This window comes from Rhodamnia argentea, chromosome 4 (genome assembly GCF_020921035.1).
Source record: "Rhodamnia argentea isolate NSW1041297 chromosome 4, ASM2092103v1, whole genome shotgun sequence".
In the NCBI taxonomy this organism is placed as follows: Eukaryota; Viridiplantae; Streptophyta; class Magnoliopsida; order Myrtales; family Myrtaceae; genus Rhodamnia; species Rhodamnia argentea.
This window is the reverse complement of record NC_063153.1, coordinates 21,940,715-21,958,055: the sequence shown is the minus strand read 5'-3', so window position 1 is coordinate 21,958,055 and position 17,341 is coordinate 21,940,715. Positions and strand designations below refer to the sequence as shown.

The window sequence follows — 17,341 nt, the reverse complement described above, 5'->3', positions numbered from 1 at the left end:
GCTCACGTTCCTCCTCTTCTTGGAACTCCGAAACTTTGAAAATCTTTCATCTGATAGCCTAACGAGAAACTACCCCGGCTATTCGAGTTATTTCTCCCGCATCCCGAAGATGGTAAAAACACGGAGTAAGTGGCTTGGTGATTAGACCCTGTAGATTTATGCTAGAAAGTATGCATGGCATTTGCATGCTCCATGCCGACTTCATATAAACCGAAACCAGATCTTGTTGATGATAAGCATAGAACAGCAACTGACAGTGAAATAACAGCAAAGCTAAACCAGATTTTGACGAATCAAAAGTCAAAAATCCCGCACAAAGACAGAGAACAGAGATCTTTCATTATGTGTAATTTTGAGTATTACAAGGCCATCTATGCCACACAAACGAATTCACTATTATTTAACCTCATGGGATTATGTTATATCCCCTAAACAGAAAAGTCACATATTTTTGTTTCTTTTTTGGGCACCAGGGGCTCATAATCTTTCTTTCAATGGTATTCTGTAAATTTTCTTCTGAATGGAACATTTACCAGAATCCCTTTGAGCGGCCTTTAAGTTCAGCTGCTCAGTGACGCCAATGTAATACCAGCCAGAGCACTAGGCTAAGGAACTTTCCGATTTAGCTGTGGCATCTTAGGCTGAGAAGATTTCTTGAACCTCGACAAAGCACGCGTTCATCTCTTTCTTACGCACCCAGAATTGCATCATGGAAACAGGAAACACTTCTCTTTTTAGCCTCACTACCTTCTGTTTGTCGATTCGCAAATGCACCCAGGAAGCGGATTTGCATAAAAACTTTCCTCTAGTTTTGGGAATTCCCCGGGCTCCCTCAAATACGGAGCTCCAGTTCGATCTCTGTGAAGTTTCTGCACTATGGAACTGAATTTCTTCCAAGAAATCTTCCCTTCATCTAGTTCATCAACCAGTTTAACAAAATTCATCCTGCATGCACACAGGGGAAATGAAGATGAGATACCTGTTGATGATCCATATCGGGGTCAGAAACAAAACGAAATATCAAAATGGGAAGAAAAATAAAACAAATCAGACTAACTGAAAAGAGTAGGAACAGGTTTATAGTTACTTGTCTGGATTAATCGTCTTCTTGAAATTCTCGAACCGCCTATGGCCTTGAACTGCTTTCGCCATATTCCCATCATAAGTATAAAGAAACACATTGCTCTGAAGGGCGACAATGTAATCTAGACCAGCAAGCATGTTTTGATGATTCTTGAAAGGAGCAAGCTCTTCTTCTGTTGCCAGAGTCGAATGTGAAAATATGTTGGGGTATTCGTCCTTCAGATATTGCATACTTCCTTTTCCATAAGCATCACCAGCCACCAAATAAATGTGGGTATTAGACGGGAATCCAAGAGCCTTTAGCAGAAGTGAAGTCTCCCTAGGAGTCAATGGACAGCCGCCAAGTAACCTCCTCTCTGTTCCATTAATCTCTTTCTCCTTCCAATGAATTACTTCATATCTCATCAACCGTAGTTCCTCGTCCTCCTCAGCTGTCAAACTGTGACTGCAGCCAGTAAATGCCAGCATATCTTTCTCATACCTGTGAGGGATCAAGAAAACATGAGTTGTGATGCCAACAAAGACTAATTCAACAGCACTTCTTCAGGAACACTGAACCTGGTCTAAAACTTGTCGAGAGGAAAGTACTTAGACAGATTTCAACCAAAAAAAAAAAAGTACTTAGACAGACAAAGCACCGACTTGTGTGATATACAGATCTCAAAACCCCACATAGCAAACTAAAGCCCATAGTGAAACTCCTTATTTAAAGAATATTCCACATCCTGAGTTGACTATTAACCCATACTAAGACAACCAACCAGTTCTTAGTCCCCATTTTAAGGGTCCTGAAGAAGTCAATAAGTCGCTTAATACTCAAAAAGCTATTTTTTTATTGGAATTACCGTTCACTTACCTCATTGACAGAATCCTAAAACTGGAAATTGTAACTATTAACTTACATTACATTCATAAAGAGTGGATCGATCTGGACTTGCCTCAAGTGGAGAGCTAGATAAGGACCTTCGTTTTGTTGCATTCTCGAAACCAGGGTTTGCCCAAGTTCTTCGACCGGTGCTGAATATCTCAATGCTCGGTAATTGACACGGCATCTCAACTTCTGTATAGAATTGGATATGCCGTTGTTGGCAAGCCGAGAATCGGTATGAGTAAAATACATCACTTTGTGCTCCTTCAGTAGTGGGAGGACTTCTGCCTTATAGTAACTGACCTGAAAAGTAAAACATTAGTCCTCCAACTGGTAGAGACACATGGAAAGCCGAAGATAGGATAGAATGCTGCATTTTTTTTTTTTAAATACGCATTTTTCTAACAAAGAAAATAAAGAAGGAAAAAAGAGGATGAAAGAAAAAAAGAGAGCGAAAGATATTGAAGTTTAGGATCTTCTATTTGTTAAAGAGAATTTCTAGTAGCGGTCTTTGCATGCATCCCTTCACTCTCTGCATTTAGTACACTGCCCCAGTTTCCGACAGGTACATGTCTTGATGGTCATTGATAGAACAGACAGGAATCATTATTTCACCTTCGACCAAGAAATCGGTGTTTTGTTGAAAGGTTCAATGTCTGCATAAGCCGGAGGTAAACTCTCAACTATGTGGACATCATCCTTTAGTGTGTTGATGAAGTAACGCCAATCAAATAAATCCTTGAAGCCACTGCAAATGAAGAGAAGAAAATTGAGACCACAGCAATGGAAATGCATGCCATGGAAGTACTTGTGCTACTTAGAGAGGTCTGATCCTGTACATTTCAGAATAGCTTTTAAAAAAAGGCAAGCACTTGTGCTACTTTGAGAGGTCTGATCTTGTACATTTCAGAATAGCTTTCAAAGAAAGGCAAGCAGACACAAGATTATCAAGCCATTTATAATTAGATATACGTGCCCGACTACAAAAGACTTGTACCATGGAATTATTATGCCAATTGAAGGGATAATGGTGCTGATAAGACTTCTGATTTACAAAGAAGGTCACAATGATGGAAAAGAAAACTACTCTTATTTGAAGAGTGAGAACCAATCTAAAGGGAGGAATTGTCTAAGTGCCCCAACAGAACTTGAAAAATAAACAAGGATTCTACTTTTACCACAAACATTTTTGTTCTTCTTGACAAACCAATAAGCGTCAGATTTTGTCCGAGATAATGAGAGTCGGATGAGTGTTTCCACTGGTAGCTTCCAAATGGAAAAGTAAAATAAACAAACCAACCTATCATCAGCCCAGTAAGATGTGTGATCAAGTGAAGGAAGGACCAGTGTCGCCTTCATGACCTTAGCAATGGCAGCCATATCACAGATCTGCACTCTAAAACTATTGATGTCATTATAATTCAAATTGATTTTAGAAGATAATTCAAAATAATCAAACAGACAGTGACCTGACCCCAAATCTCATTTGATTCAAGCCACCATTTGCATTAATGAGAATGTAACCATTCGTCTTTGCATCAAGCTCTGTAAAAGAAAGTGAGAATTGTAAGTTAGTGAAAAGCATGGAGAAAACAGAAAAGCACATAACCAGATGTGGACTTCGACCAAGCATGATAGGTTCCTTACTTTTATGACTTCTTGGCTGATCAATGCATTGGTTGAAGTTTTCACTGTTGGGCTTGGACCAGATCTCCGAATACTGAACAAACCAAAGTTTCACATTAAGTTTCGTGAAAGACCAAAAAACCAATAGTCCTAAATGAGAATTTCATAGCATCAAGGCTTTCTGCCACGTCTCATTTTCACAACCAAATCTCAAATAAGTGAAAAGCGAGCATCACACCAGCATCAATACTTACATCCGCCATGCTTTTGTCACCATATTCTACCGTCATTAAAGTTCTATCAACATCACTTCCTTCTTCCCTACGATCATAATCAGGAGAGGCCCTTCGATTGATCAGATTTGGAAGAGCAGCTGACTGATCATAGAGAACCTACATAAGAGAATTGATCAGAGTAAGAAGAAATACAATACATAAGCACAAGAGCATGCATAAGAATGTGACAACTCAATCTCGTGTCGAAAACGACTATGAACCAGAAAAAACAAGTAGCAAATTGTCAATGAAACAACCAGTTCTCCTTAATTTCCCATCAAACTGAGCGGGTGGCCACACGGCCTAATCATAGGCCACAACAACAAGTTGAGGTCAATGCACTTTCCCAATATGTGCAGACCCCTGATTTTTCACGCAAAGTACTTCAAAGACAAATATAGACTTGATGACACTCTTTAAAGGTACTATTTACCTTGTGCCATCCCAGTCTACCGGGCTCAACAGCTTTAAGCAGAGGGAAGAAAATTCTTAAGCCCTTGGGAAAACATCAAAAGAGACAGAGATGCGCAGAGGAAAAAGTCCATTCTAAGTACTTCAAATTTAGGTTCTTGACCCAAAAAAAGTACTTAAAAGTTACAATTAGGTAATGAAATTAAGAATTGATCATAGCAATATACTTGTGCCACCCCTATATCTCCCTTCGTCCTGATAATAAACAAATCCTCAAATTAATTTCCCTACAAAGGCAAATCTGTATGGGTCAAGTTTCCACCCAAAACCAAGAGGACAGAGAAAGAGAATGCCACAAATTTAGCTAACCCGTTAAATTAGCCAAAATCTGTAGTTTAGCCAACTCATTTTCTTTTTCATAGATTGTCAACTTATCTTAACATATGAAACGCTACTTCTTCTTCACCTAAATCATCCTAAAATGAGCTAAGACCTAGAACCCAAAAAGAATCACTCACGAGTAAGCAGATGAACCAACTAACCCCGTTCGATTCGGCTCTTTCGATGGCAGATCCGAACCACCCATTTGCACAAATCTTGAAGACACCCAGAAACAAGCAAACCCCGCAAAAGAACAGGAACATCAAGTGCCCAAGCTTCTTCCTTTCCTTCGATCCCAAGTCCCCGACAACATACTCCACCGGCTTCCTCAACAGGCCCACTCTTTCCCTGAGGTTGTAGTAGCGATAGTACGCCTGCTTCCTGTCGACGGCCAAATCGAAAGCAGCCGCTTGATGGATGGTCCCATTTTCAGATCTGGGCGAGTTGATTTGGAGATCGATGACTTCGTGGAGAGCGCTCGTACTGCTGCCATTGCTGGCGTTGGTCGAGTCCTTGGCTTGAGCGGCGGCGGTGGTGGTGGAGGCGCGCTTGAAGGAGTGGCCGCGGCGAGTCATGGGGCCGGAGAAGCGGGGGCTGTTGACGCGCTGGGAGACGCCGCCGTCGGCGGAGCCATTTTGGTGGTGGTGGTGGTGGCCCATTCTCGTCCTTGAACCCGACTTCTGTGACTTCTGACAGTGCGCGCGCGCGCGTGACAGTGAGTGTCGTGCCTTACCGGTTGGTGGAGATTGGACGGGGAATGACTAGGAGGCGGTGGACACCATCATTGGCGAGCGAGAAGCATGGAGAGAGAGAGAATCTGAAACGCGAGACTGGTACAGTGAATTCTTAATGAGAGGCCGGGAGGTTGGAGAAGATCGCTGAGTCGGATGGGGTGACCAGTCCCCGAGTCAGCGCGTCATTTGTCTGCCTCTATAACCACACGGAAACGTCGAAAACGAATTAAGGAAAATCTTAGAAAAGTAAGGGAGAAAACTGGTCAACGTAAAAAAAAAATTTGACTTTCCAAAATGGTAAACCAAACTGAGAAAAAAAAAATTAAAGCTATTGAAGATTTATGTAATTACTCTAATGTTGGAGATATTTTTTGAAATTAAATAAGGGGCTCACCATAATAATTTTGTTAGATAAATGAATTATTATTCCATTTATTTGCACAACCTTCTAATAATGCCATTAAGCATAATCGAGTAACTTATTGAAAGTTGCAGCTTCACACAATTTGTATAATCGGGAATGCGTTTGGCAACAATTCTGATTCAAAAAATCAATTCTGTTTAATAAATTCGTGTTATCTAATGAAAACAAAAATAAGAATATGGGTTGGATATATAACTTATTCTTGACATGTTAAATCATTAACAAAAAAGGGGGTAAAATAAGTTAAAATTAGTGTAACATTTCCAGAACATGACGCAACACGTGTTTATAAAAGTTTGATTCCGTCCACTCGCCACAAAAAAAAAAAGGGAGAGTTATTTCCTTCGTGAGCTCGAGAAACGTGCTGGATGGATGAGCTTGCAAGAGGATTGGACAAATGGAAGCGACAAAGAAGTTACAAAGATTGAAAATTCAAAGGTTTTCGGAGAAGCTGACGTTGGAGGTCTGTTTACGTTGTCTTTGTGCAATCGAAACCAGCCTTAACTCGTGATTGGCACTGCTCGAACGTTTGTATATTGTTCATAGCATCGCAATGGGGACTGCATTCTTGCCTTTCCTTGTCTTTGAAAACAAAAAAAAGGAAGGACGAAAAGAAAAACGGTTGAAAAAAGGGAATTTTTTTTTTAACAAAGCACGAGAATTATTGTCATTTTGCGTTTAATAGTTTCTTTCGAATTATTCGGCTAATTCAGGGATAATTCGTGTGTAACGGTGTGAAGTGGCTAAAAAATGAGTAATCATGTCGTGTGCCGAAAAGGGTCGCCAAAAAAAAGAAAAAAAATGATTGAGCCGATGATAGGGCTGAAATTTAATCCTAATTTTTTAATTTTTTTTTTACTCGGGATAACGTTACATTGAGTCAAATAGAAAAAACGCTAGACCTCTTGTGGCTCCAAGTTAAATGAATTTTTTTTACCACATCTAGAAGGTGAGTTTTACTGTGTGCTAATAAAGTCGATTTAGGATATTATCCATCGGTAAAATTACATTTTCGATCGGAATACGAGCTAAATGCGGGTGAATTACGAGCCATCAAGAGAAATGTATGAGAAAAAAATAGTAAGCAAGACGTAAACAATTTCTTTTTTTTTTTTTTTTGTGAGCTTAAGGAAAAATTGTCATGTTGTGAAGATTTGAGGAGAAAAAGAAATGGCAAAAGTGGAAATAACTGCAAAAGGCGCGCTCCAGGGTCACGGTCGCCTTTTTGAATCGTTGCCGCCAACATTGACTGTGTCGGAAACCCGAGATTACCCTTCGCCGCGGCTCCATTCGACGGCTGTCCCGGAGGGCATTTTAGTCCTTCAACGTTGATTTTTCCAATCCTTTAACTCTCTTTGACTGCATTCTACGCGGCGCGGACACACGGTGTGACGGTGCGTAGGCCCGTGGGGGCTATTTTGGGAAATTGGCTATAACTTAATCTTTGCTTATATTTTTAGTTGCACTTTTTTTCCGGAATAAATATCTCATAGAAATTGACAAATTGATAATTGAATATTGTCGGGAAAAATATCTCCGACAGCATGTTGAAATATAAGCGAAAATTAAAAATAAAATTTCATACATTTTTTCGGAACAATGCCGAATTCGTATTTTATTTTTATAAAACATATTCAATTCTTGCAAATAAAGAATTCTTTTTAAAATTTTGAAAAAGACAGGGACAGGGGTTTGTGGAAATTAAGATCATGACAAGAGGCAGCTAAAAAGGCTAGGTGGATGCAATAACTAAGGATTGGGTTCCAACTGTACTCGTATGGCAATTGATTGAAGATGAGTTGTTCCATTACGACCGAAAGTTAGGCGATGTCCCCACCCAAAAATAAAAATTAAATAATTTAATAAGACTTATCGACTAGATGATGATCTTTCCAACAAAAAATAAAAAATAAAATTAGATGATGATCTCGGCAAAAGTCTTATAGAAGCGACAACAAATCGAAAAGTGAATGCAATTCTCGTTAGTTACTTAGACCGAATGGTCAATCCTTTAACGGACTCGACATACTTAAGCAATTCAAAACTTGCAACTAAAAGTAGTCGCCCGCCTCATTAAGTTATCGATCTTGCTATAATTTTATCTGTGGATATCTGCACATGTCTAATAATGGACATGAATAGCAAACATAGATCCAAAGTACATAAATATAAGTTCAATCCATCCGAGGTTAATTCGATGAGCATATTCGGAAGTGAATCACCCAAAAAAAAAAAAAAAAAACCTTTAAGACGGAAGTCCTCTAAAAATGAAGCCTGGAATCTACCGTTGGAATCAATGAAAATTCAAACCGAAGGTTTTAGATTACACGCTTATCATCAGAAGACATGGAAATATCGCAGGAATACGCAAAAAGACATAACAAAAACTACAATAAAAGCTTGTTTCAGATTCAAGGTTCGTGCTTGGAACCTTAAATATGTCCATTGGAACCGGTTTCCTAATTTTTTAAATATGAAATCTATCTTGTTTTCACCGGTTACCAATTCTACTTTGAAACTATGCTCACCCATGTAGCATAACGGATAAATAAAGAAAAAAAGTGATTTGTGAATTTGGTGGGAAAAAATGGGCAAAAAGCACCAAATCTTTTGCCTTTGTGCTCGGTTTAGTGTCACGGCTTTTCAAACGCTCGTTTAAATTGCATAACTTTAAAAGGTTGATCACGTATGTTATGTTTTCCACAATCCAAGCTTCTTTCCCTAAGTCAGCAAAATATTTGAGATTCTTATTTTTCTCAAGCTTTTCACATTTTTATGGTAAGTTGAATTCTCATTACTTTACCAAAAATCTAATTAGTCGTCTTTTTTTTTTTTTGTTGGAAACAAAAATCTCAGTTTCACTTCCCTAAATCGACCAAATTCTATAACATACACCGAAAAACTTCCTAAAATGACCAAATCTAAAACATACACTGAAAAAGTTTGATGGATTTCAAACGATTATTCCTACAAAAACAGTCGTTAATTATTCGAAAAAAGCTGATAAAAAAATTATTCAAAAAGGAGAAAAGAAATAAATTATTGACCTTAAAATTGAAGAAATTTGTCATATCCGGCAACCCCACCAAAAGAGCCGACCAAACTTCATTCTATTTATTTCACAAAGTTACCATCCATATGTAGCTTTAAAAAGCAGTGTATGATGTCCAAATCATTCGTGGCCACCGGCCAAAGCAGTTTGTAAAGTAAATCCTCATCACCAAAAATAAAAGTCGCAGGTTAGAAAAAAATAACAAGTGAGCCATATGTTTTTATAAATCATATGATTTTTTCAATAATATTTTTTTCCCGAAAAAAGAAATATGGAAAAATTGTCCTTTTTCACCTTTTCATGAGGGGATTATCAAAAGGGAAAATTCCAGATAAGGAGCCCGAAGTATCTTTAATTTTTTTAGATAAGGATATGTGGTTGACCTTATTTCAAACAAGGGCATCAAAGACATTTTCGTCATTTATTTATTAATTTTTCTATTTTGTCATTTCTTTTTTATTTCTTTTTGCTCGACCTTCATGTTGGTGGCCGGTCTCAGGCAACGGCCGGCCACCGGTGAGGATTGGGTGAGGCCGATGAGGGCAGCCCTCGGCACGTCCAAGTGAGGCACCCGCCGGTGGTCGGATAGCTACTGGCGAGAATGGAAAGAAAAAAGAATGAAAAGACAAAAAAGTCATTAATCAAGTCATTTTTTGAAATGATGTGGGTACTTAAAATTTTTATTTAAAACAAACTTCACTTTAGACACATATTAAAAAAAAAATAGGGCATTCCGCGTCCTTATTTGAAATTTTCATTGTGAGAATACTAACTACGGATTTTAGATATCTTACGCCCTAATTAGGGAATTGGCGGGAAAGTCTATGAGCCTCGCTTCGCTTATAAAGGAAGCTTCAATCCAAGAGAATTAATGGGCGAAAAAAAGGGAAAAAAAAAAAGGAAAAAAACCTAATTTCGCGTCGTTTTTTCAACTTCTTCTTCTTCTGCTTCGTCGTCGCTCAATCCCACTCTCGCTCGCTCTCAGTCTCAATCCCTCTCCCGCACCCGCTCCGCCGGAGCTTGCGCTCTCTTTCCCGCAAATGGTCGTCCTCAGGTCCCGCGCCATAGCTCCGGTGATCGAGTCCCCGCCCAAGAGACACAAAGGAGAGGCCAGAATCGAGCCGATCACCCCCGCTCGCGCCCACGAGCCCGCCGTCCAGGAATCCCCACAATCCTCCGCTCCGGACCCGGACCCGAACCCGAACCCGAGCCAGGATAGCGACGGGGTTCGCGCCTCCGCCGTCCGCCGTCGGAGCCTTCGCCTGGCGTCTGCCGAGGAGTCCACCGACAAGATGGCGCTGTCGGGCGCTCGCAAGAGGAAAAGCCGTTCGATTAGTGATGAGAAAGTTAGGGTTTTAGATTTGGACGAGGGGGATGAGCGCGGGGAGATGGGTTCCGCGAAGGAGCCGGTTAGAGACGCGCCGCACGCCAAACCACGCCGAGAAGGTAATGTGGATGACGACGAGGTAAAAGAGTTGAATGTGGATTTGGGTTTAGTGAATTTTTCTGAGGGTGATGGATGTCGAGGGTTTATGAGATTGAGGTCGGGGAAGAGTTCTGCCAAGAGTGGATTGGAAGTGAGAGGCGCGCTGGTCTCGGCCCGCGGCGATGAGTCGGTGAAGGTAAGCGAAGGGGAGGCAGATGGTAAAGTAGAACTAGCTGGCAGAGTAAGAGTTGAGGTGAAGCTTTTCGGTGTAGACCTAAGGCAGATTGTAAATGGTTCTGTTAGTGACAAAGAGAGAAATAGTATTGAGGATAAAGGGAAGGGTTTATCGGTTGACAACGATGGTACGAGTCTAGTTTTGAAAAGTGATTGTGATGGAATTGTTGAAGCGAGGAGAAGGGGAAAATATAGTGCTGCAGAAAAAGGGAAGGCCAAGTTAGTAGAGGATGATAACCTCTTACTATCCAACGGCAGAGATGTAGGTTCAAATCAAGATAATGTTGTCTTGGATGATAGCACATGCAAAACAGATGATAGGAGGATTCAGGCTGAGACACATCTGAAGAGGATCACAGAAAAGCAAAATGAAGCTTCAGCACTTCATATGAGGGAAAGGTTTAAGGAGATAGCGAAGACAAATGCATCACGGTTTGCTCACTTCAACCCTGAAGAGATGGAGGAGAGCAATTCACCACCAGAGGTTGAGAGAAATGTGGAAGTGGCAATTGCAGAAGCACAGCAGGACCCTGAAGATTGGCCGGGCCCATTCGCTACTGCCATGAAGATCATTAGGGATCGTTCATCCAAGCTGAGTGCAAAACAGACCCGCTCGTCTTCGGCGAAATCCGAGTCTCCTGTCATAAAATGGGTTCCAAGAAAAGATCAAGGTTGTGACCTCATAAAGCCAGTGCCACCTTCGCTGCAAGAACTGTGCATAAAAGTCCTTGCTGACAATTTTGATGCAATTAGTTCACTTGAAGGTGTCCCAGACGTGCTGAGGCACAGGCTGTGTCAGTTGTTATGTGATTCCAGGAGAATTAATGCTCATTTTTTTGACCTACTTATCCAAGGATGTCCGACAGAGTTATGCATAAGGGATTGTTCATGGCTGGCCGAGGAAGAGTTTGCTAAATCTTTCAGTGAATGTGATACTAGTGACCTGACGGTAAGCTGTCTTTTATTATGCTTGTTAGTTTGTTGGCCGATGTGACTCTACAATGAATTATTTGTTGTTTTCGAAACTCACTCATCAGTTTACTGGTTTTTCATAATAACTGCTTTATTGTGTTTGACATATTTTCTGAATGGCTCCCTCCTCGTTCTTTGCGGGTGCTGGCTACTCTTTTCCCTGCCTCGTTTTAGGTCAACAATGACGACTTGGTGGTACTGTGCTAGACTAGAGGAGTTTTTTTTTTGGAGTCTTGCCTAATAAGGTTTTTGAAGTAATCAGATTGCATAGGAAGCCTAACTTTTCAAGATTGTTAGTCTTTGAAAATGCCAATCACATTCTGACTGTCTTTGATCTGTATCCCTATTTGCTGAATGGTTGGCTAGAGTGTGTGCTTTGGGGATGTTGGGGGTCTTTTGAATGAATGACTTTGTCTCTAAAGACAAGGATAGTCTTTTCCTTTGTCTGTTATCTTGTGGCTTGATGCCTAAAGAAGTATGTGAACTTGGCTTTGGGGAATTTTGTTTCAAACGATGATGCTATTGCGGACACGCATGACTATTAAGGTGTTTAATTTTTTTTGAAATTTGGATGTGTTCCTCGCTGTACTATACAACAGGAGACTTTGGGGTGCGAGCTTCTGTATAACTTTGATAGAGAGTTGTTTGAATCTGCTTTCTCCATCTGACCCTCATTTTTGGCACAGGTTCTACAACTTAACCAGTGTGGGCGCTGTCTGGCAGACTACGCTATATCTTCTTCATTAGCAAAATCAGCGAATAGCTTGACTGCCTTATCTACTGTATGCATCACTGGTGCATGCCGTCTTACTGATGTTGGATTAAGGACTCTTGTTTCTGCTGCACCGGCAATTAGGTCCATAAATCTCAATCAGTGCTCTCTTCTGACTTCTACCAGTGTCGAAACATTAGCCAATTCGCTGGGATCAGTTTTAAAGGAATTGTACATAGATGACTGCCAAAGCATTGATGCTATGCTCACTCTACCAGCTTTGAAGAAGTTTGAACATTTGGAAGTTTTGTCCGTATCTGGCATGCAGTCTGTCTGTGATGATTTTATCAGAGAGTTTATGTTTGCACAAGGACATCATATGAAGGAGCTTGTTTTGGGAGATTGCAAGTAAGTGTCTGTACTTTTGGTAGTTGTTTGTCCTTTTTCCGTGGCTTTTTAATCTCAGATTTGTTAATATCTCACCAATGGTGTAGGAATTTGACTGATGCTTCCTTCAAGGTCATTGCTGAAACATGTCCCGGGTTACTTTCCCTCGACATTATGAACCTGATCAAATTGTCGGATGCTGCAATTGGACATCTTGCAAATGGTTGTCGAGGAATTCGGAAACTTATTCTCCGGCGTAACACTTTCAGGTATGTCCTTATGATGACTAACCTTGTGCAGAGGAAAAGTTCTCTGTATGCAAGCCTATGAGTTGAAATTATAACTTTAGGCATTTTTTTTGGTGGATGATGCATTTAAGTTACACGATGATATTGGAGACTAACGTTCCTCTAGTTCGATGGATTTGCTATGTACAATAATTTTTGGGTTTTTAATATCTTTCAAGTAGAACTTGGATCCGAAGACACAGAATATTATATTTTTAGAGTGGATCTGATAATGATCAATAATGCTGCTGGCAAGCTTGTTGGGCATAAGAGGCCCATTGTTTGCTTTTTTTCTAGTCAGGATTTCTATGATCTCTGGATTTTGGAGGTACTAAATCGTCATATTGTTTTTTTTTTATTTTAATTCTGATGCATGGAAGTGATGAAGCTGTTGCTGCTTTTCTGGAAACTTCTGGAGAACGGTTGGAAGAACTTTCACTCAATAATGTTAAGAAGGTAGCTTGTTCTCTTTTGCTTTAGAAGTGTCTCGATGAGTATCGTATCCCTCGTCAGTTGAGGCCCTGTTAACATGGAAGACCATTTGTTTGACCTTGGTTGAATGTTTCACTTAACTTTTTTAATGCTTCAGTGTCTCTGGGTTTTCTGTTTGGATGTCTGTCACTTTTCTCAGGTTGGACACAACACAGCCACATCACTTGCCAAGCGAGCTAGAGATTTGCAGATTTTGGATCTGTCTTGGTGCCGAAATTTGACAGACGAGGCCATGGGCTTGATAGTGGATAGCTGCTCATTGTTGAAGGAACTTAAAGTTTTCGGATGCAGTCAGGTGAGAATTTCTGGCGACCTTGAGTGACAGAGACTGCAGTTCATTTTTTAAATTGGAAATTCCAGATCTCTGTCCTATACACCATTTTTCGGGTGCGAAAAAGGCAAATGCTTGAGTCAGATTTCTAGGTTTAACTTATGGCGTCACTGGTTTCCTTGCAGATCACCGATGCATTTCTAGACAGTCATGCAAATCCCGATGTACGTATCATTGGCTTGACACTATCCCCAATTTTAGAGCACCTCAAAATTCATGAGACTGTAGGTCCATTGCGATATTCCTGAGCGGCTTCTTTCGGTTCTCTTTTTCATAGATTTGCCAAAATCTAGAAACTAAGTTTTTGAACGAGGATACAAGCTCCTTTTGTTTCTTTTGTAATCACTGACATTACCCCCTCAGCATCCTTCCCTTAACCAAAACGCTGATCAATGGCCTTACTTTTTGGAAGCAGTAGCATTTTTTGGAATCTATGCTTCTTAACCTTTGAATAGAACCCTTGGTTAAACATTGTGCCAGCGCTTGTGCTGACTCTATCGACAGTGAAGATTGTGAAGTATCCCAATTGGGCATTATCTCTTTTGCTATGTCTGCAACTTCTACTTGCAATGAGAAGAAGCCTTGTCTTGCAATGACGGTTTTATGAGAGCGAGTATGCTTATGCAAGCTTTGCTGCTTCCTAGAGTTTGGAATCTGGCCTTGCAAGAAGTGCGATTTCCCGAAATCATATGAAATGCTTAGGTGTGGACCTTAAATGATGTCATGCGATCTTGTCAGAAGTCGTGACATTGTGTCTCTGTGTAAGCCCAAGAAGCTCGTTATGTGGAGGATTTGATTCAAACTAAATAAGGGCTGTAGTCGCTAATGAATATAAATTGGAGTTTAGGGCCCCATTACTTGCAGATGTTGGACATAATATTCTTGGTCCGCATGAATCTGTTAAACGTCGCAACGTGATCTTTGCGATATCGTCCAATTACTGGCGATGTAATGTACTCCTGTTTGCTGGTGCTTTCATCGCCTGGAGCTGATGAGCAGCCGTTGAGGAATGTGCTACATCCCGAAATGTCTTCTTGAATGCAATGAAGTGGCTTACTTTGCATGCATACATGACTCGCTCCGCTGACAAGCACCGTCGCAACCGATTGTTGCTTCAAATCAAATCAAACAGATATGTGTTGATAAAAGAATACCTAGGCACAAATGCGATGTGCCTCGCCGCAGGTTTTCTGCTCAAATTCAATCAGTTCGAGTCCTCTCTAGAGCAAATGGACTCAAATGACCTTACAGGAGCTCGAGATTGCTTCTAGCTAAGTGTCTTTCTTTGCTGTGGATGACGCTCCTGATTATTGAGGACGATTTGGCTTGTCGCCGCGAAACGAATTTGATTAAACGCTGGGCCTCTGTCCCTCTCTCCTCTTTGTGTGGAGCCGATTTATGGCTAACTTATGAGCGAGACAAATCTAAGCACGGCAATTACAGTTTCCGCTTCATGGCACTTGTTAAAATCAAAGTACTTATACCGCAGCACTGTTCAGATCTCCAGGCAGAGTAAGTGAGTCGGCTCTTCTACCAATTGTGCAGCTGCCTCTTCAACCATCTGATTGTCAATGCAAATGAGTCATATTGGTTCTTTGGTTTCCAGCAAAACCTTCTTAGAAGGAATCACAGTGGTACCTTGAATCCCATCTTCGCATACAATTCTTGTGCAGGACCGTTATCTCTATGCACGTGCATATAAACTTGCTCCACTCCTGCTGCCACAAAAGTAGCATCTTATAGATGGTGGAAAACCAACCTTCTGATCACGGTAATGTTCGAGTAGTTAAAAGAATGTTACAGCTTGTTCTACCGGTTCTTTTTGACGATTCGAGCGCAAAACTCATCATGTTGCTTGCAATGCCCTGGCGACGAGCTGATTTGGCCACGCACAGGTTTCCAATGTAGCCGTATCTGGCCGGTCCTGCTTCATTGATGCGGCCGAACAGAGGATCCCTCACCCTTTCCTGCGAGACCGTGTGGGTTTTCATATTATGTTTGATTGGATCTAGATATCACAGAAGTCTGTCAAGCATGATCATTTCAGGAGTAATTTTGTACCCCGGGAAAAGTCTCTCCATGTAGCAAGTACTGGATGCTCAAGTCGAGCGTTCCGACTATGCTTTTCAGGATCATCCGGTTGACATTACCGTGTTCCTTCTTGACCTGTTAAACTTCTTGTTTCATATCAGGAAGTTGCATTTCATGTCCCGGCAAAAGAAGAATAGAATTGGATCTGTGAGGCGTGCCATACCGTGACAATGCACATGCATTTCTGCCCGTTTCGTCCTCTATGTCGCCTCTTTATGGCATTGAATTCCTATAGAGTGTGAAAAATTCTGATGGTGACCTCTCTGTTGTGGTCTATAACAAGGAGCTTCAATAACCAGGCATTAGGATTTACCTGCTCGGCAAATTTCCTTTTGAAATTAAGGGCGTATCTGCGAGAACAGACACAATTAGATGAAAGTCGATGTAAATTCCCCTAGCGATGGTATGCGGTACACACCGGTCATTCGCTCGGTCTTCCCAATGACTCTCCGCCCGCAGCCATGCTGCTGTCTAGTGCAGAGTTAATAACAGGACCAATAAGCAACTCATAAACAACATAACCGTGAGAATTCAGTACCTGCATCTTCACTTAGGGGATTAGAAAAAAAAAAATACCCAGTATTCTTCGTCGAGCAAGGCCTCTCGTGCCACAAATTGTCCGAACTCTTGTATGTTCTCTTGCCACAACTCCCGATCCAATTGCTGCACCCTATCGAAGTGGAGGTTTGACGGAGACTTGGTCGTATCAACTTGAGGGGTTGGTAATGCTGCAATGGTCTGCAGTGAGAGTTCTTCCACTTCTCCTATATTGGAAGGCTCAGAGTCCATTTTCCTGATCATTTTGTGGAAAAGGAGAGGACATATCAAATTGTTAGGATTGATGGGTTTGCCAAGTGCATGAACTGAGAAGAGTTTACTCACATAGCCCTCCAAAGAGCTAATCTTTGGACATGTCCTGGTGTTTGATGTCTCAAACCAGATTCAGGGGCTCTGAAGAATCTTGTTCTGTGACTGGACATGGTTGACATCGAGACCTTTAGGCTGGCAGGATGATGATATGCTATTATTGCTGTTGGCAATGGAAAGACTAGTGTCCTCCTTTCCTATGTCCAGATTGGAGAAGCCATCGTCAAAATATTTGGAGACACACACTGGTTTCTGCTGGGAGTTTTTGCACAAGAAAGTAGCTGGACATTGGAAGCAAAGGGGGAAATTTTAAGTTGTTGGGAGATGTGGTTGTGGACATAAATTGCAGCTGCAACAAAACTTGGCCTATCTGTCATTTGGTTGGGGCAAGAAAATAGACAAATAAAAATCAAAATAGGGTTTTGAGCAGGACAAAATGATTGATTGGGACTTGGTAAGGCACTGGTCAGGATTTTTGGGGACCCATTTGGAAAAAATGGAAAAGGAAGGGTGATGGTCTCTGGATCTGATCTGCCACGACTTTGGTTTTGGTGGTCAAGTCCAGAGCAGGCGATCTATGAGCCACAGGAATTCCTTTGCCTCATCAGCACCAGCTCTTTGGAGATGCTTCTGAGGAGGGACCCATGGTTTCTTCTGGTAATGATTGGTCCTTATTTGCCCCCCAAAT

The 17,341-nt window shown here is 41.1% G+C and overlaps 3 protein-coding genes across 5 annotated transcripts; 1 reads left to right on the top strand and 2 right to left on the bottom strand.

The window, feature by feature from the left end:
* Positions 1 to 315: 315 nt before the first annotated feature.
* Positions 316 to 5,549, bottom strand: LOC115740962 (O-fucosyltransferase 35). Of its 2 annotated transcripts, none has more exons than XM_048277510.1 (9): positions 4,806 to 5,549; positions 3,832 to 3,969; positions 3,599 to 3,671; positions 3,421 to 3,496; positions 3,252 to 3,347; positions 2,567 to 2,699; positions 2,022 to 2,254; positions 1,088 to 1,564; positions 316 to 945 (listed from the first exon to the last, which is right to left on the bottom strand). In XM_048277510.1, the coding sequence occupies exons 1-9, from the start codon at positions 5,301 to 5,303 to the stop codon at positions 744 to 746; spliced, it is 1,926 nt and encodes a 641-aa protein (XP_048133467.1). In that variant the 5' UTR covers positions 5,304 to 5,549; the 3' UTR covers positions 316 to 743. The 2 variants fall into 2 exon arrangements, with proteins under 2 accessions (XP_048133467.1, XP_030530492.1); XM_030674632.2 differs by having other exon boundaries at positions 3,252 to 3,340; positions 3,426 to 3,496; positions 4,806 to 5,548.
* Positions 5,550 to 9,738: 4,189 nt separating this feature from the next.
* Positions 9,739 to 15,031, top strand: LOC115740960. The gene is made up of 6 exons (XM_030674631.2): positions 9,739 to 11,463; positions 12,173 to 12,606; positions 12,693 to 12,854; positions 13,253 to 13,328; positions 13,504 to 13,659; positions 13,821 to 15,031. Exons 1-6 carry the CDS (start codon positions 9,895 to 9,897, stop codon positions 13,941 to 13,943), a joined length of 2,520 nt encoding a protein of 839 aa, XP_030530491.1. The 5' UTR covers positions 9,739 to 9,894; the 3' UTR covers positions 13,944 to 15,031.
* Positions 15,032 to 15,143: 112 nt separating this feature from the next.
* On the bottom strand, positions 15,144 to 16,899 carry LOC115740963. Of its 2 annotated transcripts, none has more exons than XM_030674633.2 (9): positions 16,669 to 16,899; positions 16,363 to 16,579; positions 16,205 to 16,257; positions 16,100 to 16,136; positions 15,950 to 16,015; positions 15,757 to 15,861; positions 15,509 to 15,662; positions 15,334 to 15,413; positions 15,144 to 15,256 (listed from the first exon to the last, which is right to left on the bottom strand). In XM_030674633.2, exons 1-9 carry the CDS (start codon positions 16,773 to 16,775, stop codon positions 15,191 to 15,193), a joined length of 885 nt encoding a protein of 294 aa, XP_030530493.1. In that variant the 5' UTR covers positions 16,776 to 16,899; the 3' UTR covers positions 15,144 to 15,190. The 2 variants fall into 2 exon arrangements, with proteins under 2 accessions (XP_030530493.1, XP_030530494.1); XM_030674634.2 differs by having other exon boundaries at positions 15,334 to 15,410.
* Between the last annotated feature and the right edge of the window lie 442 nt (positions 16,900 to 17,341).

Excerpts from the sequence above, each read along its gene's own strand:
- LOC115740963 (XM_030674633.2), bottom strand. The coding sequence starts at position 16,775 with ATGTCAACCATGTCCAGTCACAGAACAAGATTCTTCAGAGCCCCTGAA. Across the intron at positions 16,137-16,204 it reads GAAGACCGAGCGAATGACCG|ATACGCCCTTAATTTCAAAA; the intron begins GTGTGTACCGCA and ends CTGTTCTCGCAG. Across the intron at positions 15,663-15,756 it reads ATGGAGAGACTTTTCCCGGG|GAAAGGGTGAGGGATCCTCT; the intron begins GTACAAAATTAC and ends ACGGTCTCGCAG.
- LOC115740962 (XM_048277510.1), bottom strand. The coding sequence starts at position 5,303 with ATGGGCCACCACCACCACCACCAAAATGGCTCCGCCGACGGCGGCGTC. Across the intron at positions 3,497-3,598 it reads TCAGCCAAGAAGTCATAAAA|AGCTTGATGCAAAGACGAAT; the intron begins GTAAGGAACCTA and ends TTTCTTTTACAG. Across the intron at positions 2,255-2,566 it reads CACCGATTTCTTGGTCGAAG|GTCAGTTACTATAAGGCAGA; the intron begins GTGAAATAATGA and ends TTTACTTTTCAG.
- LOC115740960 (XM_030674631.2), top strand. The coding sequence starts at position 9,895 with ATGGTCGTCCTCAGGTCCCGCGCCATAGCTCCGGTGATCGAGTCCCCG. Across the intron at positions 13,329-13,503 it reads CACTCAATAATGTTAAGAAG|GTTGGACACAACACAGCCAC; the intron begins GTAGCTTGTTCT and ends CACTTTTCTCAG. Across the intron at positions 13,660-13,820 it reads AAGTTTTCGGATGCAGTCAG|ATCACCGATGCATTTCTAGA; the intron begins GTGAGAATTTCT and ends GTTTCCTTGCAG.